Here is a 27,907-nt window from a genome sequence, read left to right on the forward strand (position 1 = left end):
GTGTTGGGACTATATCTTGTGGAAGGATGAAATTGTATGAATAATTTCATCAAAATGACGTTCTCAATTAAAATATGTCAATCATTATTTGAATATGTTGGTAACCCGTTGTATAAAAGTGATAATGCCCTCGAAGCCGGTGTTTGGAGGATATATTGGCACGGTTTGCCGGCCCTCGACAAACACCCGTGCCAATATATCCTCCAAACACGGGCTTCTCTGGCATTATCACTTAATTATGCATTCTCCACACTCTCGTCCACACAAGAACCTACTCAAGAAAATGCACTTGGAGCATGACAGTGTGGGGCACGTTAGTATGCATATTGAGAAACACCCATTGTTTAGCACCTAGCTCCTACAAAAAGCTAACATTTTAGCATGTAGGCTACCACTACACCCTATTTTAGTATTATAACTCCTGCTAACAGTTTATAGATTTTTTCATAACTTGTGCTAACTAATAATCCCTTGCTAACTGACCATTTTAGTATAGAAGTAGCAAAAATGTGGCTTTGGAAGAGCCCAGCGATTTGCCACAGTATTGCAGTCAAACTGTGTTTGGCACACATTTTTTGCCCTTTTTCGGCCAAAGCACATCATTCTTCACATCATATACATTCTATATCTTAATTTCAGTCATTAGATAAAATCCTGAAATAGCCAAGATGTAGCCAAATTTGTATAATTTTTCAATAGACTTATAGTTAATAACAAACGTACGCCTAACCTCTAATTAGACCTATTTATACAATTATAAATTGAGAATCTGGGCATAGCAATGCATAATAAATGGACAACGACAGAAACTCAACGTCTATAGTTGGCTCACAGTGCCAAACGTTGTCTGGAGCGACACTTGGCGGTAACAACTGGAAGTGGACAATCAAGCCATTTACTGAAACCATTCACGTTTCGAACAACACACGTTCGTTAGGCACCAAACGGAAGAAATCAAGGAGGGGACTACCTGGATTTGACCAATAAAAAACGCTTATTTTCTTTTTCTGTTGCAATATGTTTTCAGGTGTGATCTAATAAACACAATCCTGGTATTGACGGTGGATTGAGAGAGGAAGGGAGGGCCAGGAAATGATGACTACAGCAGGATTTCTCAGTACTCTGCATCTCAAGGCCTGTTTGAAACATAGTCTCCTTCACAGATGGGGTTATTCACTGAAACGAAAGTTCAATTTAATTCGAAATACTTATTTCATCTCACAAGGAAAGATTATTTCGGGCATAATTTAAATACAGGCTTGGCTAGGTGTGGCAAAAAAAATATTAACCAATATTTTCATAGAAAAATAATATTGTATTTTAACGCATTGTTAAACCAACATATTACAAGACAACGAATGTTATTGTTTCATATCACACGGAATTCACATAAATGGTTCACAAGTAGTGACTTGATTTGTGTGTGTGTTCTGGTGCATGTCTAGGCATCCTCCAGTTGTTGTGAAATATGAAGGAATTAAGAAACCGTCATATTCTGTGTCTGGAGGGCTTTGAAACAGGCTTCAGGAACGATGTGATGACAAGCAAAAAATGTACACATACCAAGCACGTACTGTAGTCACACACGATGAACAAGTAGGCATACAATACCAAATAGCCTGTAGATAGAAGGCACACGTACAACGTTTACACAAATGTTTACTACATCGTGATGGAGTGATTACATTCTCATGCAGCTGAAAATTGCATTCCACTTAAATTAGACTCTAGACAGGGTATAGATACAGTGTGACATATCAGCTCGCAGACAGAATGGTGGCTAAGTCAAACGTTCACACCATACACGAACAGAAACAAATAAATAACCAAATCAATTTAGATAAAATACTGGGGGGGGGGGGGATCATACACGCACACTACCTGCAGCCTAGATTGGTGTCTGTTAATAAAAGCTGGTTTCCCAAGTATACCCCCATATATGGACTTTCTCAAATGTTACTCCGGGAGTGGCTTGGAATGCGAGTGATTTTATAAATTGTACGTCACTTTACCTGATCAGGACACGAAAAACAAGGAGTGCCTTCCTGTCGAAGAGACATCGTGCTCAATGCGCTGACAGGGGATCATTTTTGCTTTTCGTCTTGGGACCAACTAGTTCTAAGGGCAGACTCTGGATCAGCATTCCAGTCAATTGTCTACACTCGACTGGGTGTGGCGCAAGCCGGAAGTGGGTTGAAAAGGAAAGAGAAGGGGAACCGAGCCGGCATAGTGATTTGGAGACAGGGGAGGGAGAGACTGGACCGCACAGCACATCTCTTGTCAAGGCAATTTTTTATTCGTTTGTTTGAATGAGTTTAAATTAGAACCGCGCGCAATTGAAAGAAATCCCCCCCCCATTTTCGAAAGCGGAAGCCAATGAATTAGGTTTGCTACTTGCCACGTCTGTAGAAAAAAAATCTTAGCTGATTTATAGCAGCAGGATAACTATCTAAACCATCTAACACAGGGTTAGGCTAATTTGAAAACATTTTACTAAAGTAGGTTAGAACTGTCAAATTGTTGTGCGTTATTGAGTCACTGCTGTTAGGAGGAATAACGTATTTTAACGCCACTAATCTACTACAAACAACGTTTTCCCGTCTTGGTGGGGCGTTGCTGCTTTTTTTCATTTCAGGACAACTCCAGCTGAAGTCCGAAGTTCTAAGAAACGTTTTAGAGAAGGAAAAATCTAACTAGGCTTAGCCTACGCTCGCAAACAAGACAATGTCTGGAAACAACAGCATCGACGCGGTTAAGCGAAAGATTAAAGTTTTACAGCAACAGGCAGATGAAGCCGAAGAAAGAGCAGAAATTCTTCAGAGACAGGTCGAGGTGGACAAAACATCAAGAGAACAGGTAAGGATATTCAGGAATGAACATTCGTTTAGGCATTTCGACAAGATGTGCACGTCGATAGGTCTACATTGTTTCGATGTACGAAGTGCGTTGATGGTGCGCTTTAAAAAGACACAATGTAGCCTACCACTGGGCCGTGATTCATGCATTTACACCTCCGCCCTACAAGGAGCCTAATTCGATATAGGTACGACCGGAAGTTACTTTTCGTAGCATGTTAGAACGGACAGTTGTAACCAACATTCTTCTGTTACTTTACCCAGCCAGGGATGGGGGGGGGGGGGTGGTGTGTGACTGATACAAGTCTGAGGTAAAGATTTTTACATTTTTCTCCTATTTATGCGTTGGCCACGAGTATATATTTGGTTGTGAGTTAACGGAATATGAACATTTAAGTGAGATTTTCACCGGACAGGTACTTTAACAGAAAGACACGGATGGGATTTGATTTAATGCCCCGGGTGTACCGGGCTAGTGTTTATTGCATTAGTTTTGGAATCAGTTTGCCTTCTGGATGTGAGCAAAGTCTGTTCAAAACGAAAGTGATGTAATTATTAAGCACTTGTAGGAATGAGTTGGATTCTGTGTTTTCCACATGCAAAAGTGCCATGCAATAACGCTTTACCTGCCTTCCCAGTGAAAACTAGTTAGAAAATTCAAAGATTTATTTTGTGGAAAATAGATGCACCATGCTGCCTATTTGACATCACCGTTACTGTTTGATTTGAGATGGGCTGCTCCTGCCACGCGTTGGCCCGATGACGTGATGGGCCATTGCCCGGTTCAACCTGGGCTATCGTAATAGAACTCCCTCACTGACAAAAGGCAGCTTTAGGAGCAATGGATTGTGGTCATTGATGTTAATTGCCATATTTTCTGTGCTTAATCGATATAAGGAATGGCCTGTTAACTACACCTTCCTACAATGTTCCACAGTTCATGCTTGATAGAGAAGTTATGTGTTGAGCTCACGGGAAAAACTAACTAAATGCAATTAAAATAATTGACCTTATGTTGGTCAATTAGTTATTTTTAAAAAAAAAATTAAAAAAGAATTTCAGCACTAATTAAACTCTGATTTCAATTAAAGTTCTTCTGGACCATTGAAGGAAATTGTGACCCCCATGCATTTCACCACCTTGCATTACACAGAAAGCATGGTAGGTGTACAGCTAAAGAGTAGAGGCCTTTAGCTTGATATGGCTAGTCTTTAATGCGTGTCAATGTCTCTCCCCTCTTTCTCATCTGTCCATCTAGGGCCATCTCTTTTCTTCTGTCATCTGTCTGTATACCTGGGTACACTGGCAAATTGTTATAGCCAGTCTAGTGACCTCTATTCAATGAAGGTTAACCATGAAAACTAACAAGAAATTGGTAGCATAACATTTATGCAGATTGTCTTTCCCCCACAATATATTTTCATTGGAGAATACACGGTAACAGATATTGTATGGTTGAAATGTTGTGCTACACTGAACATGACCCATGTACTGGATGAGAAAATCAAAGTGAAAGAATGGCCATCTGACTGGAACATTGTCTAGCCTCGTATATCGGTGGACGAGGTGTGATATGACGCAATGTTAAGTGCTTTGAGCACTAGTAAAAGCACTATATAAATCCTATATGACGGCATATACAAACAATTATGTACTGTACGTTCTAAGCGGGGTAGGGGTAAATTCCATTTCAATTTGGGCAGTATACTGACATTTGGCCCAACTCTCCCCCTGATACAGGCTGAGGCTGAGGTTGCTTCCCTGAACCGGCGTATCCAGCTGGTTGAGGAGGAGTTGGACAGGGCCCAGGAGCGACTGGCCACTGCTCTGCAGAAACTGGAGGAGGCAGAGAAGGCTGCGGACGAAAGTGAGAGGTCAGTGGGACACATTAACAAAAAGGGAAAAGAGGCCCACACACTAATTCTCCAAACACCACTGTTTAAAGGGATACTTCTCCAGAGTCAGGTTCTCGTGGATACCATTTTATGTCTATGTCCAGTATGAAGAAAGTTAGTGCTAGCACAATGACTGGAAGTCTGTCTAAATGCATGCTACAACATGCATTTAGTATTGCCCACATTATGTACAACCAGGGCTTTCTCTAAGGCAACAAAGTCCGATTTGTATCTCTAACATAGCCTGGTCAACTGTTGGGAATGGCTTACGTAAGTGTCGTCTGCATTCATTTACATACACTTGTGCATGTGTGAAATAGGACAAGTATAAGCACCCACTAAATTATTTATTTGTATAATAAAAGGCCCTATGCTGCAATGGAAGCGCAACTTTTTAATATTGGCTCCATGAAGTAAGACAACATATTGAGAAAAGGGGTCTTGGCCTTGGTCGTTATGGTCTTAACCTTGTCAGTTTATCATCATTGTTGGTCAGGAAGTGAAAGCACAGAGCAACGATGGCACAGACAAAAGGGGAAACCCAGACACATCACAGGGGTGTAAATCTGTTTAAAACTTGCCTTCAAATATGGTGATAAGAAGTTGTGGGGGAATATGGCGCTACATAAAACTTCGCCAACAATTGTTTCATTGATGAAATATTGTTTTCTGTACCTGAAACTAAAATACGTTACGAACAGATTGAACAAAGTAAAAAAAAATATATTTTTTTTAAGTTTAGGAGTGCAAGGGTGAATTGAGTTATTGCACACGTGCACTTCAGACTATTCCCCAACAGAGATATGTGAATACTTGCTTAAATGCGCCATTAGGATTTCACTAGCTCTTGCTTGGCTCTTCCCACCTTGCTGGTTCTGCCCGTTGTACTTCATTTGATCCTATTGTAAATGACGCCGATGATTAATCTTAGGTTAGTTACCAGTATCTTTGACGATTGTGTGTCTCCTATCTCTCCACATGAGTCATTATTGGCCCAGCCAATAATGTTAATTGATTGGATGCGTTTTCTTTGACACACTGAGTTTCTCCCTCTGTTGTCCCTCCCAGACTGTGAAATGTAGTGTCACATGCTGCTGACAGTGTAAATATTAAGTGTGTTTAGTTTGACAAATATCCAAAGTCTAATATCCAGTATTGGCGTATTACCACAAAATGGTGGGCTCTCAAGTTAGGATAGGCCAAACAAATCTCTACACGATACAATACGTGTAATGTGTGCCTGTGTTGGTTCCAGGGGCATGAAGGTGATTGAGAACCGAGCCCTAAAGGATGAGGAAAAGATGGAGCTACAGGAGATCCAGCTGAAAGAGGCCAAGCACATTGCTGAGGAGGCCGATCGCAAGTACGAGGAGGTGAGGATATCACACACGGCAGAGTTCTCAGAATGAACAGAACTGCCTGCTGTGCCTTAACTAGCCTTGGATAGTTGCGCAACATTTCTGGGAGAAGGTTATGTTAGGTAATACAATACGTGTGTTAAAATTGGTACAATCATGTACACACACGCCATGCTGCTTCAGTATTACCTCATAAGCACACACATACGGACACAATGTAACGTCCTCATCGAGACACAAAGTGGATGAGGTTATCACATACCTTTCCTCTCACGCAAGGCTGTAAGCTCACTAGTACAGTTTTGGCCGATATGTACACAATTTATATCCAAAATGGGCGTCTCTCCCCACACATACATCACCTGTACACCATCTGCGCCAATCTTGCGAGCAATTGTTTCCGTCTGCAACTGGCACTAAATAATCCTGTGCGTGTGTCTACAGGTGGCTCGTAAGCTGCTGATCATCGAGGGGGATCACGAGCGCACAGAGGAGAGGGCAGAGCTTGCTGAGGCGTGAGTTGCCACATGATTGAACTGCACAATAGTAACACACACACATATGCGCAGAACTACGCTGGTGGTACGTTAACACCTGTTCAACACTGTCAAAGATTATTCTGTCAAATGATTTGAATATACTGACGTTTTCCCTCTAAGGAATGTACACACCTACTACACAGAATACTATATAACATTTAACATGTACTGCATTGTAGCGCTGTTGTCCTAAACATACTGTTGTCACACACCTACTACTCATGCAGAATGCAGACATGCATTGTGAATTTTCACGTAGATTATTTTTGTGAACTATATTTAAACAATTCCCTGTCTACATCATTATACCAGGCCAGAGTCTAATGCATTGTTAGAGGTTCAAGCGGCAAAGCTGGACCACACAATGTCATGCAGTGCCATGCCAATTGGCCACATTGTGGCGCTATAACAACAAGTTATGGAAGATGGACATTTTTAAAGGTCACGACCCTCACCCCGTTTGCGCTAGTGTGGGTAGCATCTCAAACATACTGACCAATAAACATTCAAGTGGACTTGACCTGGCACATAAATGCATATATCGTAACGCAGATGTGATTATTTGTATTGTAACAACTTGACATGTTCATAACACTGTCAATACTCAACATATGCAAGCATGTTCAAATCGGTCACACTTATAACTCTTGATCTGATGAAATTTGGCACATGCTCAGGGATTTGAGTCTAGCTAACCTGCAGAGGATGGTTGTCTTTGGCCGCATGGCGGCACTGGGACAGCAAAAAACATTCATGCAAGCTTATTGGCTTATAGCGGCCATGTTTGAGCGAGAGTCTTGGAAAACGTAGCGTTTTGAAGATGTGCGTCCATAGATGCTATATACCAAATTTGGTGCCAGCGATTCTGGAGAAGACATTTTTAAAGTAGTCAACATTATTACAAATTGTCCAAGATGCATCAAAAGCATAGTGCATGATCTGTTTTATGAAGAGTTCTGTTATGTGTTAATTAAGCATGTTAAGGAGTACAGATGTTGCAAATCGTATTGCGATCTGTCCTATTTGTCCTGATGGTGGTGCCGTGGGGCCATAGCTTGAACCCTGCCAGGGCTTCTTGAAGGTATATTAAAATAAAAAATACTGCTTAGTTTGCACTTTTGGGACTATTACATTGGTTTCATTTTATCAGAGCAACGAAATCAAGCACAGCTCAAGTTTTTGAAAGCGTTTGATCCGGTTCTGCATTATACCTTTCCCACTCCCGGTATCATCCCAAACCGGCCCCATCCTCACTGTTCCCACAGTCAGGAGAATAAACAAGTGTGTTTGCATAACAATGGTTCTGTATCCTAATGAGAAATTGACCTCCCTCTGTCTCTGCATGTTTCTGGGGTTCCGACCTAAATTCCACGCATGACCCCCTCCATGTTCCGCATGTTTATGCGTGATACCGCCCCCTCCCTGCACTAACAGCAAAGCCAGGGCCCTGGAGGAGGAGCTGAGGGGTTTTGACCAATCTCTGAAGTCCCTGCAGGCCTCTGAAGACCAGGTAGAGTGCGTTTGTGTGTGTCTGGCGTGAATATGTATGGTGCACATGCCTATACTTCAGTGTGTGTAAGCTAAAAAGGAGGGCGTAGGGTGTCCACCCACTCTGGGCTGAGTGGGTGGAAATACGCTTTGGTGGTAACTTCACTGCCTTATGTTTTAAAATACATTTTACCGAGACAAATATAATTATTCATGTTCTGAATCATTCAGTGGGGTCTTTCTCCAATAAGTCAGATTTCTTAACCTAATACATCTGATAATAAGCACTGAGCTCTGTTGACATGGCGTGCAGGTTTCTCATAACTTTTGAGTATTCTACAGTTTGTGGTTGTCTTCAAAGTTGTTTCTGCAGGTCACAATAAGCAAAACTATGACACGGGCTGAATTAAATGCACTAATCTTTGAAAATATAGAAATTGGTGTACACTCAGTGCTCCTTTGACATTTCAGAGGTATGCTTGTTTTTTGTGGAATCTTCTAAAAAGAACAGGAATTTATGAAAAGCGAAAACTAAAATATAAAATACTACATGTTATGTCTCACTCTATCCATCTTACCTCTGTTTTTTTTGGTCCTGTGGACTTGAGAAGGATGACAAGCTCAATGCCAAAGGTAGCCAGTAGGCTACTTCTTGCACAGAATCCAGCCTAGCTGACGCAATGCTATTGTCCTTATTTTTGTTCTTATTTTCCCCCCTCTGGCCTCCGTTTATTTAGTCACTGTAATTCTGGCCATCCCACTAGGGTAAAAACTCCAATAATTTATTAACATAAATTGACCCATTGGTCAAAATATTATTTTGATTGTACACCCTACTGTGTATTAGAGGTCGACCGATTTAATTGGAATGGCCGATTTTAATTTGAGCCGATTTCAAGTTTTCATAACAATCAAGTCATTTTTTGTTGTTTTGTTACACCTTTATTTAACTAGGCAAGTCAGTTAAGAACACATTCTTACTTTCAGTGATGGCCTAGGAACGGTGGGTTAACTGCCTTGTTCAGGGGCAGAATGACAGACATTTACCTTGAATCCCCTAGCTGACAATCTTGCAACCTTACAGTTAACTAGTCCAACACACTCACCACCTGCCTCTCATTGCACTCCACAAGGAGCCTGCCTGTTATGCGAATGCATTAAGAAGCCAAGGTAAGTTGCTAGCTAGCATTAAACTTACCTTATAAAAAATAATCAATCAATCAATCATAATCACAAGTTAACTACACATGGTTGATGATATTACTAGTTTATCTAGCGTGTCCTGCGTTGCATATAATCAATGTGGTGCGCATTCGTGGGAAAAGGACTGTCGTTGCTCCAACGTGTACATAACCATAAACATCAATGTCTTTCTTAAAATCAATATACAAGTATATATTTTTAAACCTGCATATTTAGTTATTATTGCCTGCTAACATGAATTTATTTTAACTAGGTAAATTGTGTCACTTCTCTTGCAACAGAGTCGAGGTATATGCAGCAGCTTGGGCCGCCTGGCTCGTTGCGAACTGTGTGAAGACTATTTCTTCCTAACAAAGACAGCCGACCTCGCCAAACGGGATGGTTTAACAAAAGCGCATTTGCGAAAAAAGCACAATCGTTGCACGACTACCTAAACATCAATACACAAGTATATATTTTTAAACCTGCATATTTAGCTAAAATAAATAATAATTCATGTTTTGTTTTCGAAATGATAGTTTCCGGATTCGACCATATTAATGACCTAAGGCTCATATTTCTGTGTTATGTTATAATTAAGTCTATGATTTGATAGAGCAGTCTGACTGAGCGACGGTAGGCTCGTAAGCATTCATTCAAACAGAACTTTCGTGCATTTGCCAGCTCTTCGCAATGCTTCAAGCATTGCGCTGTTTATGACTTCAAGCCTATGTAACCGATGTGAAATGGCTAGCTAGTTAGCGGGGTGCGCGCTAATAGCGTTTCAAACGTCACTCGCTCTGAGACTTGGAGCAGTTGTTCCCCTTGCTCTGCAAGGGCCGCGGCTTTTGTGGAGCGATGGGTAACGATGCTTCGAGGGTGGCTGTCGACGTGTTCCTGGTTCGAGCCCAGGTATGGGCGAGGAGAGGGACGGAAGCTATACTGTTACACTGGCAATAATAAAGTGCCTATAAGAACATCCAATAGTCAAAGGTATATGAAATACAAATGTTATAGAGAAATAGTCCTATAAATACTATATTAACTACAACCTAAAAACCTCTTACCTTGGAATATTGACGTCTCATGTTAAAAGGAACTACCAGCTTTCATATGTTCTCATGTTCTGAGCAAGGAACTTAAACGTTAGCTTTCTTACATAGCACATATTGCACTTTTACTTATCCAACACTTTTTTTTTGTTGCATTATTTAAACCAAATTGAACATGTTTCATTATTTATTTGAGGGTTAATTGACTTTTATTGATGTATTATATTAAGTTAAAATAAGTGTTCATTCAGTATTGTTGTAATTGTCATTATTATAAATACATTTAAATCCGCCGATTAATGGGTATTAACTTTATTTGGTCCTCCAATAAACGGTATCGGTGTTAAAATCATAATCGGTCGACCTCTACTGTGTATGTGTGTTGAGACTATGTGTGTTTATGCTCAACTGAATAGATGTGCTTTAGTGTAACCTACCATTGGTAGAACATCAGGCTTGAGATTTATGGATAGTATTGGAGCTATTTATCTCAATAAGTGGACAGGGAAAGTGTTTCTTGTGTGAGGAGAAATCAGTAATCGGACTCGTGGCCTCCGGACAAACAGGTCACCCTTTGGATGACTCCAGGACTTGCCAACTTCAGCCTTCTCTTTCCTTACCTTGTCAGTCTCTGCCTTGCCTCCCTTTCCCTTCTCTTTTCTCAACCTGTTTGCATGAAATCCAGTGTGTATTAAGTGACATCCTACTGCTCTAAAGTCTATGGGAGAGTTCAGGTTCATGTTTAGTAGGATTGAAACTGGATGAAATGGGAGATGCCATCTCGACTCATCCAGGAACACACTTTAGTTTTCTGTTGCAAAACGTTTTGCTAAGGTGTGCCCTACTGAACACAACTCAGAATTTGACTCATGAGATCTCGAGCATGCACTACTCACTTTTTTTTGTATGCCGACAAGGACATCTCCAGCCTAAAGCATGCCATTCTGATGACCGTGACCATTACTTGTATTGCTCATCTTTCGTTAGGGATGTTGCTCAAACTGATTTCCTGTTGTGACATGTGGGCTCACTTTAATATGGGGATATGGTAGTGTCAAGGGTCTGTGACCGCCGCGGTCTGTGGTTAGCCTCGTGCCTTTTCTCTGCCGTTTCTGTCATAAGGCACTCATTCTTCGTGTTCCTTAACTACTGTATCTGTGCCACACCGCCAACTTTGTTTCTGTCATCTCTCGCCATCAATTATCTTAAACCATATTGACGATGTTTTCACACTGCTGCTCTTTCTTTCCCTCCTTTTTACACTGCTCTGCCCTCGTCACCCTCTGTGCCATCTCTCCTTGTTCTCTTGAAACAAACTCAATGGCGACCTCCCCTCAAATCCAGTAAATGTGCTGAACTGGAGGAGGAGCTGAAAAACGTCACCAATAACCTTAAGTCCCTGGAGGCCCAGGCGGAGAAGGTAGTGTGTGTGTTGGCATTTTACCTGGTTGTGTGAACCTCAAATTAAACCAGCATGTTACCTGTGTGTGGGCATGTTTTTTTGTGACTGTATATATCTGAGCAAGCGAATTTAGTAAGTAATGTGTTGACAAATGTCTTTGCACATGTTGCAGTTGATAGATAATACTGTATCTGTGTGAGCAGCATTTGAGTGCAGCGGCTGTATTCACCCTACACCAAAGGTTCTGTATTGACTCTGCCTTGAACAACATTGGCAGTGTGTACTACCTATCCATATACCCCAGGCAGTTACCCTTGGGTTAATTGGTCTGTGTAGTTAATTGCCTTTTGGCATTTACCTCCATTCTAGGCTTGAATACCCCCTACCCCTTCAAGACGTCCATTCTTGTCATCAGTGCCCTTTACAGCCTATGTTTATAATGTCTAGAAAGGTCACACTTGCATGGAGTTAATTTAATCTCCATATTTCTGATTGGACCAAAGGCCCGCATGGACAAACACCCCCCATACTAAGTTTAGGGTTTGGTCTAATATAACATATAGCTAAAATGTAATGTTACTCTTATGTCGAAGAGGCAATGGGGCCATAATGAATTTCCTTTTCACCCCCTTTGTAATCGTTATCTTCCAATGACCCAGCAGTGGGAATGCAAATGCACACTTCTTCCAGGTCTGTGTTCATTAGACACCAACCAGAAGAAAATACTGAAACAGGAGACTACTGGGACTTGTTTTTGGTTGCAAAACCTTTGAAGAAGGTTTTCCATTGTGTGACTTAATGAACACAACCCAGGTTTATGATTGTTCCCTCTACATTCTTGCATATGCAAGTCCAGGTGTGCTCAGAGCAGATGCACAGTAAACATCCCTACAAGTAAAGCTGTTTCAGTGGAATAAAGGTTAAATAAGTGGTATTCTACTTCCATCTTTTATGGACTGTAGTGTTCTGGTATTCCTCCGTTATGTTTTACCGGTGACCTGTCCTACGGGGAAAAATATTCAGAACTTTGGCAAAATAAATGTTTTGCATGGAAATGCTTCAACTTAATGTATTACGCAGATTTTTTTTGTTGCCTAGTCCATTTTATTTCGGTACATTTCTTATTGCTATCAGTGATTGGGCAATCGAGACACTGCAGTCCAACTGGGAATTGCAATCTCAGCAAGCAAGTCACACGGGTTGTCATTGATATTTGTCTATTGAACTAAATTGACATGCATTATAATGGCATGTTAAGGATCCTATTGCAGCATCGATAAACTGGTCTTTGACATGAGATTGGGCTGATGTGTTATGTTTTTGTGAGTCTGTGTGCTCTACATGCACTTTAAACTGACAATCCTATCTTCTATTACAGTACTCCCAGAAGGAGGACAAGTATGAGGAAGAGATTAAGATCTTGACTGACAAGCTCAAAGAGGTAAGTGGATAACCTGTAGAGCAGGTATCATCACTAGATTCACACGCGGGCTGATATTATTGTAATTGTTTTTGGAGTGAATGGTCAGGGGGCCGGACATGTTGTTACAAATTTGTAGACTGCAAATTGACTGCAAAGAAGCCCAAACGGATATAAATCCTGACTAAAACAATAATTACAAACCTTGTTTATGTTTGTATACGATCACATACTGTATCTCTATACGTGGGAATAGTTTGGAACAGATTTCAAAAACAAATAGCTTGGCACTGATTTGCTAGGGTTTTTAGTCTTGTGTCCAGCATTCAAATAAAATCTTGGCCCTCGGTCACCAGTTGGGGAACTCTGACGTAGAGAATGGGGAAAAAAGCCTCCTTAATTTGGTAGCTATAATTGCACATGGTTGACACTCTCTCTAGCAAAATTCAGGGAAGTCTATCTAAGTTCATGCGTTGTCTATGACGTCCCCTTATAAGTATCTAGTTTGGTGTTTCGGGGCGATGAATGGGGGGGTATTTATGTTCAATTCCTCAAGGAGATTTCTTTGATACTAGTTAATGGCTCGGAGGTGGGTATTTTTTGTTTCTGATCTGTTATTTGTCTGGATGTCTCGTTTTGTAGTTTGTCTTGTGCATTGCATTTGTTTGGTCCACTTATTTTTCCTTCAGAAAGTGATAGTAGTGTTTGTTCGATTGCTTTTGTAGTCCCAAATTAACATTTAGTCTAGGTTGTCTAGTATCTTGATTGAATGCTTTGTTTTTTACTTCTCTTAGGCTGAGACTCGTGCTGAGTTTGCTGAGAGGTCTGTGGCCAAGCTGGAAAAGACCATTGATGATCTGGAAGGTAGGATCCAGCCACTTTGCCTTAACTCCTGTATTTCCCACTGCACTGTCTACAGGAGAAGTCCTGTTCTGGCTTAATCCTGCTATTAGCATACATCATCACTTTCTCTTTGGCTGCTATTTCTTTCCCTCTCTTTTCTTTATACACATCTTCCTATTCTTAAAAAAAAAAAATGTATCCCTTCACTCTTTGGCCTCTCTGAACAGATGAGCTATACGCACAGAAACTGAAGTACAAGGCCATTAGTGAGGAGTTGGACCACGCCCTCAATGACATGACTTCCATGTAAATACAGGCCTACTGTGTGTGGTTGTCGTGCGGGGGGGGGGGGGGGGGTGGTTTGACTGCAACCCTTAAATTCCCCTAACACTGCACGGAAGTCAGGTGTCCAGGAAAAACACCTGGCTCTAACGCGTCACCTAACATCGCATATCATTTGTTCAAATTTTTAAAGCACTGGCAGACCGTAACAAACTACATCATGCAAAAAGCAAAGCTTGAGTAATGCTACAAAACCTGTCAACCAGGACTATTTATACTAAAATGTATTTGTGTGACCTAATAACAGTGTGATGTGAGTGGTGTGACATTAAAGGGTGGTTCATGAAGTCTAATAGCCGAATAACTGAATGCTTGCAATTTTGCATATCAACAATACACTAAACGTCCACAAGAATAGTCTGTGATACCCAATGGCTACTAATCATAACAATGTAATGATTCTCAGAATCTGTAGTCACAGTTTCTCAACCCCTCTGTTTTCAGATAACGGGAAGCTCTCACATTGTGGTTTCAAGAATGTTGTCTCAGTCCTCCTGAACATCCATCTCGGGTGTGCAGTTCTCGCTCTCCCTCTTCTGTCAATATTCACTCATTCCTCACGTTGTTAAATCTATTCCCTTTTTGTGCTTTTCACTCTATTGTCCTGTTTCTTTTGCCACACTTATTCTCTCTCTCTCTCTCATTACTCTTTGTGCCCCTCATCTATCCCTCCCTCATCCCCTCACCTCTTTCCCCCTCCTTTTGGGCAACAGTCATTGTTGTATCTTTGGGTCACTGTATGCACTGTACTTGCTGTATTGCTATTTCCTCTTTTCTCCATCTTGCCTTCACACTGTTCTTTACTTTGTCTACACTCTGTACATGTGATTCTCTATAAACATTTAACAACGGGAGAAGGAATAACCTGTCCACGACTACTTTATTCTCTTTTGGCCTGATCTGGCTAGGGTAGCTTCAAAGTTACAACAAACACAATTATTTCTGGTTCTCTTACCGTGTGCACATTGTTTTTCCACAAAAAGTTATGTTAGAAATTGTACATTTGATTTAATGAGCAGAGGTGATGGCGCCTCCACATTTGGGTTTAGCATCATGCTAGCACTAGAATTAAGAACATACTTTAAGGGAAAGCAGAATACTTCATTAAACATGTGCCATCTGTATTTTGGTAATTTACTCATCTAGTGCCACTCGCAACAAGTTCATTCAAACGAGGTCAAGTAATGGATAGGTTTTGTTCACTTGTACAACGAGGTGTCACAAGGGTGCAATTTACAATACAGAGCTGATTAGCAGTGCAGCTTATGATATATGAATGTGATTAAAGAGCCATTAAAGTAATTTCATTGTTAATATCTTCCCCTTTTAGTGTGTTTTAGTTTCCCCCCTCCAGTTTTCTGAATTTTCATTGTTGGATGTAAGACTGCAAAAACACCAGGAAGTCAGCTGCAAGTGATTTTAATTTTGGAAATCTGTTCCCAAGTATTCCCATAGATGTAATCATATACAACAAATATATATTTCATTGGATTTTTTTATAGCACTTTTCTACCAACTGAGGTACTTTACATAGTAGGGGGAAATTTGTAGCATCCACCTCCAGTGTTGCATGGCAACCATTTTTGTGCTCAACACACATAAGCTATCAGGTGGAGAGGTGAGGTGTGATATATGCCAATTAGGAATGAGGGGGATGATTAGGTGGTCATGATGGAATGTGGCCAGGTTGGCAATGTAGCCATGACACCAGGGTGAACACTTTTTTTGAATGTCCCATCCAAAAGACAGCACCCTATGCAGGACAATGTTCTCAAATATAATCAAGGTTTGAAATGGTTGTTTTAGTTACATAAACTCAGCAAAAAAAGAAACGGCCCTTTTTCAGGACCCTGTCTTTCAAAGATAATTTGTAAAAACCCATGACTTGCTAGATCTTCATTGTAAAGGGTTTAAACACGGTTGCCCATGCTTGTTCAATGAACCTTAACAGTTAATGAACATGCACCTGTGGAATGGTCGTTAAGACACTAACTGCTTACAGACGGTAGGAAATGAAGGTCACAGTTATGAAAACTTAGGACACTAAAGCCTTCTACTGACTCTGAAAATCACCAAAAGTAATATGCCCAGGGTCCCTGTTCATCTGCGTGAATGTGCCATAGGCATGCTGCAAGGAGGCATGAGGACTGCAGATGTGGCCAGGGCAATAAATTGCAATGTCCGTACTGTGAGACGCCTAAGACAGCGCTATAGGGAGACAGCACGGACAGCTGATCGTCCTCGCAGTGGCAGACCACGTGTAACATCTGCACAGGATCGGTATATCCGAACATCACACCTGCGGGACAGGTACAGGACGGCAACAACAACTGCCTGAGTTACACCAGGAACGCACAATTCCTCCAGTGCTCAGACTGTCTGCAATCGGCTAAGAGAGGCTGGACTGAGGGCTTGTAGGCCTGTTGTAAGACAGGTCCTCACTAGACATCACCGGCAACAACGTTGCCTATGGGCACAAACCCACCGTCGCTAGGACTGGCAAAAAGTGCTCTTCACTGACGAGTCGCGGTTTTGTCTCACCATCGTCGAAGGACTGAGCGTTACACCGAGGCCTGTACTCTGGAGCGGGATCGATTTGGAGGTGGAGGGTCTGTCATGGTCTATGGCGGTGTGTCACAGTATCATCGGACTGAGCTTGTTGTCATTGCAGGCAATCTCAACGCTGTGCGTTACAGGGAAGACATCCTCTTACCTCATGTGGTACCCTTCCTGCAGGCTTATCCTGACATGACCCTGCAGCATGACAATGCTACTAGCCATACTGATCATTCTGTGCGTGATTTCCTGCAAGACAGGAATGTCAGTGTTCTCACATGGCCAGTGACGTGCCTGGATCTTAATCCCATCGAGCACATCTGGGACCTGTTGGATCGGAGGTTGAGGTCTAGGGCCAATTCCCCCCGCCCCACAGAAATGTCCGGGAACTTGCAGGTACCTTGGTGGAAGAGTGGGGTAACATCTCACAGCAAAATCTGGCAAATCAGGTGTATTCCATGAGGAGATGCATTGCCGTACTTAATGCAGCTGGTGGCCACGCCAGAAACTGACTGACTGACTTTTGATTTTGACCCTCTCCCCCCCTTTGTTCAGGGACACATTATTCCACTTGTTAGTCACATGTCTGTGGAACTTGTTCAGTTAGTCTGAATCTTATGGTCATACAAATATTTACACATTAAGTTTGCTGAAAGTAAATGCAGTTGACAGTGAGGACATTTCTTCTTTTTTTTGCAGAGTTTATATCTGTTTAGGCTTCTTGCGGTCAATTTGCAGCCCAAATGTATTTGATGTTCCCCTCAATTAAATAAATGGCCTGCAGCTAAATCTAGTTGATCCCTGTTTTATTGGTGTGCATGTGTGGTTGCTGGTGTTGCCAAAGCAAAATCAGTTGCTTGTCATGCTAACTAGCATAAAATCACATTTCATCAAATATGGTCTGGTTTTGTATTAAAACAGGTGTCCCTAGAACTTGTTTGCTAACCAACCCAATTAGTTTAAATAAGTACACTTTTAAAGAATGATATAAGATCCAACTTTCAAAAACCAGTCCTTGACAAGCTAACAGTCAACTGACAGATTGTCTAACTAGTTTTTAGACATATTAACCAAATAGCTAGCACCTTATCCACATTACCCCCACTCCCCCAGAGGAAGTTGCAGCCACTATTTCAATTAAATTTTCTATCCTAGAGAGGACATGCAGATTTAGGTTCCTCCTCCGAAGAATAACGAAGGCTACTTGTGTTACGTTAATATTTTTGTTCAGTGTAGATAAGGTTAGCATGTTAGGGCACTGACAGCTGCCAGTGTAGTTGGGGTAATCAACTCCACATGGAAATTCCCACACCAATTTGTGAATATGTACAGTTGAAGTTTACGTACACTTAGGTTGGAGTCATTCAAATGTGTTTTTTTTAACCACGCCACACATTTCTTGTTAAACTATAGTTTTGGCATTTGGTTAGGACATCTACTTTGTGCATGACACAAGTCATTTTCCAACAATTGTTTTAGACAGATTATTTCACAATTCCAGTGGGTCAGAAGTTTACATACACTAAGTTGACTGCATTTTTAAACAGCTCAAACTTCCAGAGAACAATGTCATGGCTTTAGAAGCTTCTGTTAGGCTAATTGACATTTGAGTCAATTGGTGCTGTACCTGTGGATGTATTTCAAGGTCTACCTTCAAACTCAGGGCATCTTTGCTTGACATCATGGGAAAATCAGCCGATACGTCAGAAAACATGTAGACCACAGGTCTGGTTCATCCTTGGGAACAATTTCCAAACGCCTGAAGGTAGCACGTTCATCTGTACAAACAATGGTACACAAGTATAAACACCATGGGACCACGCAGCCGTCATACCGCTCAGTAAGGAGACTCATTCTGTCTCCTGGAGATTTGGTGCGAGAAGTGCAGATCAAATCCAGAACAACAGCAAAGGACCTTGTGATGATGCTGGAGGAAACAAGTACAAAAGTATCTATATCCACAGTAAAACGAGTCCTATATTGACACAACCTGAAATGCCGCTCAGCAAGGAAGGAGCCACTGCTCCAAAACTGCCATTAAAAAAGCCAGACTACGCTTTGCAACTGCGCATGGACAAATATTGTACTTTTTGGAGGAATGTCCTCTGGTCTGATGAAACAAAAATAACTGTTTGGTGATTGACCATTGTTATGTTTGGAGGAAGAAGGGGAGGATTGCAAACAGAAGAACACCATCCCAACCGTGAAGCGCGGTAGTGGCAGCATCATGTTGTGGGGGTGCTTTGTTGCAGGAGGGACTGGTGCACTTCACGAAAGAGATGACATCACGAGGGAGGAAAATTATGAAGATATATTGAAGCAACATCTCAAGACATCAGTCAGGAAACTTAGGCTTGGTCGCAAATGGGTCTTTCAAATGGACAATGACCCCAAGAATACTTCCAATGTTGTGGCAGAATGGCTTATGGATGACAACAGCCAAGGTATTGGAGTGGCCATCACAAAGCTCTGACCTCAATCCTATAGAACATTTGTGGGCAGAACTGAAAAAGTGTTTGCACAAGGAGGCTGAAAAACGTGACTCAGTTACATCAGCTCTGTCAGGAGGAATGGGCCAAAATTCACCCAACTTGTTGTGGAAGGCTACCAAAAAACGTTTCACCCAAGTTAAACAATTTAAAGGCAATGCTACCAAATGCTAATTGAGTGCATGTAAACTTCTGACCCACTGGGAATGTAAATGAGAGAAATAAAAGCTGAAATAAATCGTTCTCTCTACTATTATTCTGACATATCATTTTTAAAATAGTGGTGATCCTAACTGGCCTAAAACAGGGAATTTTTACTAGGATTAAATGTCAGGAATTATGATAAACTGAGTTTACATACGCTTTAGCCAAAAACATTTAAACTTCGACTGTACATGCATTTGTTTCTAAGATTTCTGAGTTATAGTTCATATAAAGAAATCAGTCAATTGAAATAAATTCAATCGCCTTTAATCTATAGATTTCACATGACTGGGAATACATGTGTACAGATCCTTGTGACATGGGCTGTGCATTATACTGAAACGTGAGGTGATGGCGGCAGATGAATGGCACGAAAATGGGCCTCGGGATCTCGTCAAGGTATCTCAGTGCATTAAAATTGTCATTGATAAAATACTATTGTTTTCGTTGTTCGTAGCTTATGCTTGCCCATACCATAACCCCACCACCACCATGGGGCACTCTGTTCACAATGTTGACTTCAGCAAACTGCTCACCCACACGACGCCATACATGCTGTCTACAATCTGTGAAGCGCAGACTTCTACAGTGGCCATCGACGGTGAGCATTTTCCCACTGAAGTCGGCTAGGACGCCAAACTGCAGTCAGGACACGACCCTGGTGAGGACGACGAGCAGGCAGATGAGCTTTCCTGAGACGGTTTCTGACAGTTTGTGCAGAAGTTTTTCGGTTGTGCAAACTGTTTCGTCAGCTGTCCGGGTGGCTGGTCTCAGACGATCCCGCATGTGAAGAAGCTGGCTGTGGAGGTCCTGGGCTGCAGGTGTAAGGCCGGTTGGACGTACTAACAAATTCTCTAAAACGGCGTTTGCTCATGGTAGAGAAATTAACATTCCATTCTCGGGCATCAGCTCTGGTAGACATTCCTACAGTCAGCATGCTAATTGCACACTCCCCCAAAACTGCACATTTTAGTGGCCTCTTCTCCCCAGAACAAGGTGCACCTGTGTAATGGTCATGCTGTTTAATCAGCTTCTTGATGTGCCACACCTGTAATGGAGTATTTTGGCAAAGGAGAAATGCTCACTAACAGGGATCTAAATAAATTTGTGTGCACAATTTGAGAAGCTTTTTTTGCGTATGGAACATTTCTGGGATCTTTTATTTTGTGACCAACACTTTTACATGTTTTTTACTACATTTGAAAGATTAGCCCGCTAGCTCTGGCTGGTTGTGGAGCTGGATTTACGTTTCTTAAGCATTGATTTAGGGAACACTTTGCCACAGATGGAAACAACTAGCCTATCTTTGACTTCGCCATCTATTATCTCAAGTTTTGGCATCTTCCATAAATAGCGACCCTGAATCCGCCATGGAAAGAAACGTCCTCACTGTCAACTGTTTACTTTCAGCAAATTTAACGTAAATATTTGTATGACCATAAGATTCAACAGACAACCTGAACTAGTTCCACAGACATGTAACTAACAGAAATGAAAAAGTGTCTCTGAACAAAAGGGGGGGTCAATCAAAAGTAAGTCAGCTGCATTAATTACTGCAGTGCATCTCCTCCTCATGGACTGCACCAGATTTGCCCATTCTTGCTGTGAGATGTTACCCCACTCTTCCACCAAGGTACCTGCAAGTTCCCAGACATTTCTGGGGGGGAATGGCCCTAGGCCTCACCCTCCGATCCAACAGGTCCCAGATGTGCTCAATGGTATTGAGATCCGGGCTCTTCGGTGCCCATGGCAGAACACTGACATTCCTGTCTTGCAGGATATCATGCACAGAATGTTCAGTATGGCTGTTGACATTGTCATGCTGTAGTGTCATGTCAGGATGAGCCTGCAGGAAGGGTACCACATGAGGTAGGATGTCTTCCCTGTAACGCACAGCGTTGAGATTGCCTGCAATAACAACAAGCTCAGTCCAATGATGCTGTGAGACACTGCCCCAGACCGTGATGGACCCTGCGCCTCAATTGATCCTGCTCCAGAGTACAGGCCTCGGTGTAACGCTCATCCCTTCTACAATGAACGCGAATCCGACCATCACCCCTGGTGAGACAAAACCGTGACTCGTCAGTAGAGCAATTTTTTGCCGCCAGTCCTGTCTGGTCCAGCGACAGTGGGTTTGTGCCCGTAGGCAATGTTGTTGATGTCTGGTGAGGACCTGCTTTACAACAGGCCTACAAGTCCTCAGTCCAGCCGCTCAGCCTATTGCGGACTGTCTGAGCACTGTTGGCGGGATTGTGCGTTCCTGGTGTAACTCGGGTGGTTGTTACAGTCCTGTATCTGTCCCGCAGGTGTGATGTTCGGATGTACCGATCCTGTGCTGGTGTTACACGTGGTCTGCCACTGCGAGGACGATCAGCTGTCTGTCCTGTCTCCCTCTAGCGCTGTCTTAGGCGTCTCACAGTACGGACATGGCTTTTTATTGCCTGGGCCATATCTGCAGTCCTCATGCCTCCTTGCAGCATACGTAAGGCATGTTCACGCAGATGAGCAGGGACCCTGGACATCTCTTGGTGTCAGTAAAAAGGCCTCTTTAGTGTCCTAAGTTTTCATAACTGTGACCTTCATTGCCTACCATCTGTAAGCTATTAGTGTCAGATAGTGACCACTTAATGTAATAGGCCTTGTCTCAGTCCTTAGTGCAGAGTTTCCCAATCTCGGTCCTGGGGACCCCAAGTGGTGCATGTTTTGGTTGTCTTAGCACTACACGGCTGAATCAGCTTGATGCAGTGTTCATTTCTATCTACAAAAATGGTGACAAATATTCGTCAAACACCTATTTTTCACTGGCAATTGGCTAGACTAGAACTGTCTAAATAGACCCAGAATCCTTTCATTTCAGTTGACTAAAACGATACAAGATAAAAATCGAAGTGGGCTGGATTGAGAGCTTTTCAAATAATATTGCGCAGCGCAATTCTGTTCAGCAGTGGGAAGGACGAGTCATACACATTGTGCAGGCGACTCTCTTGCTTCACTTTAGCTAACCAGTCACAGCTAGCCTTCTAGTTAGCGATCATTTGCCTGTTTATGAAACACTGCTTTACAAAATGTAAAAAAAATGGCTGCATTGAGTTTAATAGTAAGTCTGTTTCTCTCCCTTGAGTAGGCTGTAGGAAAGTAGGTGGTCTTTTTAAATTGTAGTCTTCACCCTGCCCACTTTTCCCACCTCATTTCCATTATTCAACATGCCAGAGAAGCATGTTTGTTCTACATAGCATATTTCTATCTGAACGTTCTGTCCTGCTGAATGCGGCCCAGGGCGTTAGCTATAGCCAGCTAATCTCACTGAAAAAGGTGTAGTCAAATGTTTAACGGTTCGGTCCGCAAGTAGCCTAGTTCTAGAGCAGCCCGCGATATTCTTCTTATGGAAGTAAAATGTGCCCTGCACAATTGCCAGTATTATGGGTCATGTCTATCGAAATAGAATCAAGCTGTATTCTTTGAGGAAAAAAGAGGGACTTGGCTACAGAACCTGTATATGTTGGTGCTCTTCATGGAATTTTTATCTGTGAAGTTCAAGAATGTTTTTCAACAGAATGTAGCCCTGGTAACATTACCAGTAGCCTATATGGAAACATTATGTTGGCACAGAAAGGACAAGGGATAGCTAACAATTTGACTTAATTCATCTTGCCAGTAGCTATAGGCCAGGGCTCTCAACCATGTTCCTGGAGAGCGACACTCTTGTAGGTTTCACTCCAACTCAAGTTGTAACTAACCTTATTCAGCTTATCGACCAGCTAAATCAGGTGCACTAGATAGCGTACAGGATGGTTGCTCTCCAGGAACAGGGTTGGAGAGTCCTGCTATCGGCAGACTGGGTAAATAACTTCATTTTGAGTTGATCTGGACCCAGTCACTCAATCTTGAGCACTTGGACCAGGACTCGAGCCCTGGGCAAAATGGTCATTACCCCTCGTTCTACTTTTGAATATCAATGTGGTTGCGGGCGGCGTCTGTAGAACGTTCATAACAATGGCATTGACCCAACAAGATACTACCTTGAGGCACCATCTGGTGGTTGTTTTTGTTTTTTTGTTGAAAACAGTGGTCCATTTTAGTAGTCATTATTCAAATTACAAATGTAGACAACCTACACTTTATAGCAGTGTTGCTCAAGATGTATCCTGTGGACCTACTGTGAATGCTGTGTTTGAGACTTCTTACATGCTGACCACACCGCTTGCGTCGTGTGCGCATGCGTTGAATAACATGCGTGTGTGTACATTTCTTTTGCAATCATTGCACCCACACTGCTTGCTCGCGCCAACGAGCGTCTGTGTTGCCAGGTGCTAAAATAGAAGTTGTTTCTATTTTTGGCGCAGAATGCGCCGCAAGTCCTGCCTCTCCCATCTCATTGGGTTATAGAAGCAGACACCCACATGCATCTCCTCATTGGTTTTTACCCACGTGGGTGATTGAAACACGAACTGAGGTCGGTCGTCCTCATGGTAATACTATTAGATGCCAATTGCCATATAAAGTCCAAAGATAAAGCCTGAAAAGAGGACTAGAAATGATTCTGTTGACCGGGTTATGTGTGGATTAATTGTCGGAGTAGAGAACCTAAAATAACTCAACGTTTATATCCCAGGACAAATTAGTTAGCAACTGCAAGCTACCTAGCTAAATTGCCATAAATATTTCATGCTTTTTGACCTGTCCCCAAATTAATATAATTGGTTGAGTTTGTTTTGATATTTCAACCTGTCTGTCATGATCGCGTTTAATGTCGGGGGACAAAATCAATTTGCGAACACTCGCGACCGGTTTGTGTACGGTGTTAGGCTGTGTTTACACAGGCAGCCCAAATTCTGATCTTTTTAGAACTAATTGGTATTTTCATATCAGCTTTGAAAAATATTTGATGTGTAAAGATGTGATTGGTCAAAATGCCAATTAGTGGAAATAATATGTTGGGCTGTCTGAATAAACGCAGCCTTCGTCTAACTGCTTGGTACATGAAAGCAAGTTAAGTCACTGAATACGGTTGCAAAGCTACTGGTAATTTACCAAAGTTACTGTTATCTAAAGTAAATTTGCCAATAATTACAATCTATGGTAATTTTGGAAGTATATGCTTGACTCTTTTTTTATAGTGTTCCTTTTATCTGTCTGTCCATTTTAGTTTCTTGTGAATAGACCATATGATTCAAGATAATGGCCTAATTAATCAAATGTCATTTCAATTAACTCTATGCAACTCTTCAAACTATAAAAAAGTTAACTGACAGCAGTTTGGCATCAAAATTTACAACATGCTGAAACCCTCATATCAAACACCAATGGTATTCACTTAGTTGATGGTTTAAATTTAGGATTTTGTTTTGTATTTAAAAATTGTTTTTTTTTTAAATATGAAAAGGCCAGAGGCCCAGAGAATTAGACAACTGTGATAATCTGAAGTACTCAAAGGCAACTAGATATCATCTGATATCCCCCCCCCCCAAAAAAAGTCAGGAAAGTTACCAATTTACTATGAAAGTTTCCAGTAATATACCCTCCCTTTGCAACCCTACCACTGATGATTTCCCGTTTTTAGACATGTCCAGTTATATTGTTTTAGGGTAAAACTACTCAACCTCAGTCATATTGGGCTATGTAATGACCGCATAATCACAATAAGAACCCATCAGGACGGTTAGAAAACTGGCTTAATTATTGGGGGTAAAGACCCAACAGCTTCTAGTTATAAGCTCTCAACGGCTGATTATGGCAGTGTTCTTTAGCCCTTAAAGTGGAACCTAGGGATGTTTGGCATGTTCCCCTGTGAATCCAGATGCAGTGTAAATATGAACCTCTCCCTTTCTTTCTCCCCCTCTCCAGAGAGACTGGCCAATGCCAAGGAGGAGAACCTCAAGATCCATGCCACCCTGGACCAGACTTTGCAGGACCTCAACAGCTTCTAAGAACCCCCAGATGGACTCTCCCAAAAACCACCTTCCTCCACTTATCCCTCTGCCGACCTTTGCTTTCCACCTCTCTCTCATTCAGTCTCTCATTCCTCCTCGCTCTGCTGTAGTGGAGGGTAGGAAAAATCCCCACTGGAGGGTGCCAAAACCACTATTTACAATGACACCTTTATTCTCAACAGCATTGATTTTTCTTGTTAAACTTTAGGTTTTCAATGTGACATCTTGCGGAAGCTCTTGCCTTTATCCATTGGAATGGTGTTTAATAGGGTAATAGTTTAATTGTGTGGTCTATTATTCTATCTTGCTTGTGTGGTCGATTATTCTAACTTCTCCTTGTTGGAATGGGGCTAGCATGACTGCCTTTAAGGATTTATTGGCAAGTTAACAAGAACATGGTTAGGCCACTCATCCATTATAGCCCATTAGAAAAAGGGGGGAATGGGGCACTTTTTTTTTTTTTTACCAGCCATTTACTACATGTGATTATTTACTCCTGTCCTGCTGTTGTATACTCTGGCCTGGCTCTATTTTGTTCGCTAGCACCTTCCCCTAACACCTAATCCCTGAATGTTCACAGATCTGAAAAGGGTAAACAAGATGGAGTAAATGCCACTTGGCCTATCAGAGGGATGGGTCATTTCCACATTGCTTAGGCCTATGCAGTCCTTTCTGACAAGTTAACACCAAAAAGGGTTAGTGGATAGGGTACAGAATGTAACTGGCTTTCTGTCCTCCTATATCCCTCATTTTTGCCTACTTTACACCAATACGGTTTGGGACCAAAACCACACTGGGTGGTGTTTTTCCTATTCCTTAGGTATTTGTTTGTGTGCCTGATATTTTGTTTTATCCCACTTAAACAATAGCCACTATCACAAGACAATGCTGCACTTGTATGACACTAATTATTTGGCTGCGTTTACATGGGCAGCCCAATTCTGTTTTTTCCACTAATTGGTCTTTTGACCAATCATAACAGATCTTTCAATATTAGCTCTTTTTCCAAGCTGATCTGATTTGGTCAAAATACAAATCAGTGTGAAAAATATTAGGTTTGGGCTGCCTGTTTCAACAGCCTTTTTAGTTTGACAGGTTTATGGTGAAGTTCTTGGGTTAACAAAAATCAATGGCTATCACCTTGCCAGTACCATGCCAATTCTAGAAAATGGGTGGGGGATCTGATTAGTGTGACGTAAAACCTATACAATTTTAGTAGGGGATTAAACTAAAACACCAAAAATTAACTCAATGTTTTAACTGGAAACTCACTGTGTATAACCACTTTGTTTGTCTTGTTCCATTGTAATGACTTTTGATGTTGAATAAAGACCATGATTTTTACTGCCATACTAAACTATCGTCTAACTATAAGTTAGTTTCTCCTCTAGAGTACAATTCATTTCTGTGTAGTCTTCTTGATTGAATTGACCCATCCCTGGCTTGAGTGCCAGCCATCTTTTGATTTGTTTGTTAGACCATTTAAAAAAACTCATACCAAGAGATGCATGCATGCATACATAAAACAATTAACACAAGTACAGTGTATTTCATGTTACACACATGAAATGGCTGATATTTCTATGTTCAGACCTTACTATTGAGCTGTGAGGGATTGTTTGAATGTCTGTCATGTGCCATGTTTTGGTAACACTACCTGTATGTGTCCTCAGTTGCTCATGTCGAGGTTGTGCCTTGTTTGTATGGGAACTCTTCTTCCTGGCTCAATGTTTCTTCCTTGCTGGAATGAGGCAGAAATCCGAAGAGCACGTTGTCAGTTTTCAAAGGAAGCCTCAGCTGGCATCGCCTATATAGGCATGACAGCTTATGATTGGCACGCATCACTACAACGGCGGTGCAGAAGTCTTCCTCAATGACATACCAGTCGGTGTGATACAATGGCTGGGCATCAATTGGGGCCAGAACCGAAGGACATCAGTCAAAATGACTTGTCCTAGGCACTTTACCCTGAATCCTAACTTGAGATCGTAGGTGCATATGTACAGTACCAGTCAAAAGTTTGGACACACCTCGTTCAAGGGTTGTTCTTTATTTTCTCCATTGTAGACTAAAGACATCACAACTATGAAATAATGCATGGAATCAGGTAGTAACCAAAAGTGTTAATCAATATTTTATATTCAAAAAAGCCAACCTTTGCATTTATGATAGCTTTACACTCTTGGCATTTTCTCAACCAGCTTAACCTGGAATGCTATTCCAATAGTCTTGAAGGTGTTCTCACATATGCTGAGCACTTGTTGGCAGCTTTTCCTTTACGCGGTCCAACTCATCCCAGACCATCTCAATTGGGTGGAGGCCAGGTCATCTGAAACGGCACTCCATCACTCT

The 27,907-nt window shown here is 41.8% G+C and overlaps 1 protein-coding gene across 11 annotated transcripts in view; it reads left to right on the forward strand.

Moving 5' to 3' along the window:
• Positions 1 to 26,912, forward strand: part of LOC110496358 (tropomyosin alpha-3 chain) — a 34,820-nt gene extending 7,908 nt beyond the window's left edge. Inside the window, exons 1-10 of one of the 11 annotated variants that reach the window (XM_036952918.1) lie at positions 2,140 to 2,285; positions 2,636 to 2,856; positions 4,596 to 4,729; positions 6,006 to 6,123; positions 6,553 to 6,623; positions 11,714 to 11,789; positions 13,150 to 13,212; positions 13,986 to 14,055; positions 14,262 to 14,340; positions 14,821 to 15,237. In XM_036952918.1, coding sequence (XP_036808813.1) covers positions 2,725 to 2,856; positions 4,596 to 4,729; positions 6,006 to 6,123; positions 6,553 to 6,623; positions 11,714 to 11,789; positions 13,150 to 13,212; positions 13,986 to 14,055; positions 14,262 to 14,340; positions 14,821 to 14,824 — 747 coding nt within the window. In that variant the 5' untranslated portion in view covers positions 2,140 to 2,285; positions 2,636 to 2,724 and the 3' untranslated portion in view covers positions 14,825 to 15,237. Of the gene's footprint in view, positions 1 to 2,139; positions 2,857 to 4,595; positions 4,730 to 6,005; positions 6,124 to 6,552; positions 6,624 to 8,081; positions 8,158 to 11,713; positions 11,790 to 13,149; positions 13,213 to 13,985; positions 14,056 to 14,261; positions 14,341 to 14,820; positions 15,238 to 25,469 lie in introns of those variants that run through there. The other 10 variants (XM_036952919.1, XM_036952915.1, XM_036952917.1 and 7 more) reach the window with 10 other exon arrangements.
• Positions 26,913 to 27,907: the final 995 nt, after the last annotated feature.

This window comes from Oncorhynchus mykiss, chromosome 18, assembly GCF_013265735.2.
Source record: "Oncorhynchus mykiss isolate Arlee chromosome 18, USDA_OmykA_1.1, whole genome shotgun sequence".
Classification (NCBI taxonomy): Eukaryota; Metazoa; Chordata; class Actinopteri; order Salmoniformes; family Salmonidae; genus Oncorhynchus; species Oncorhynchus mykiss.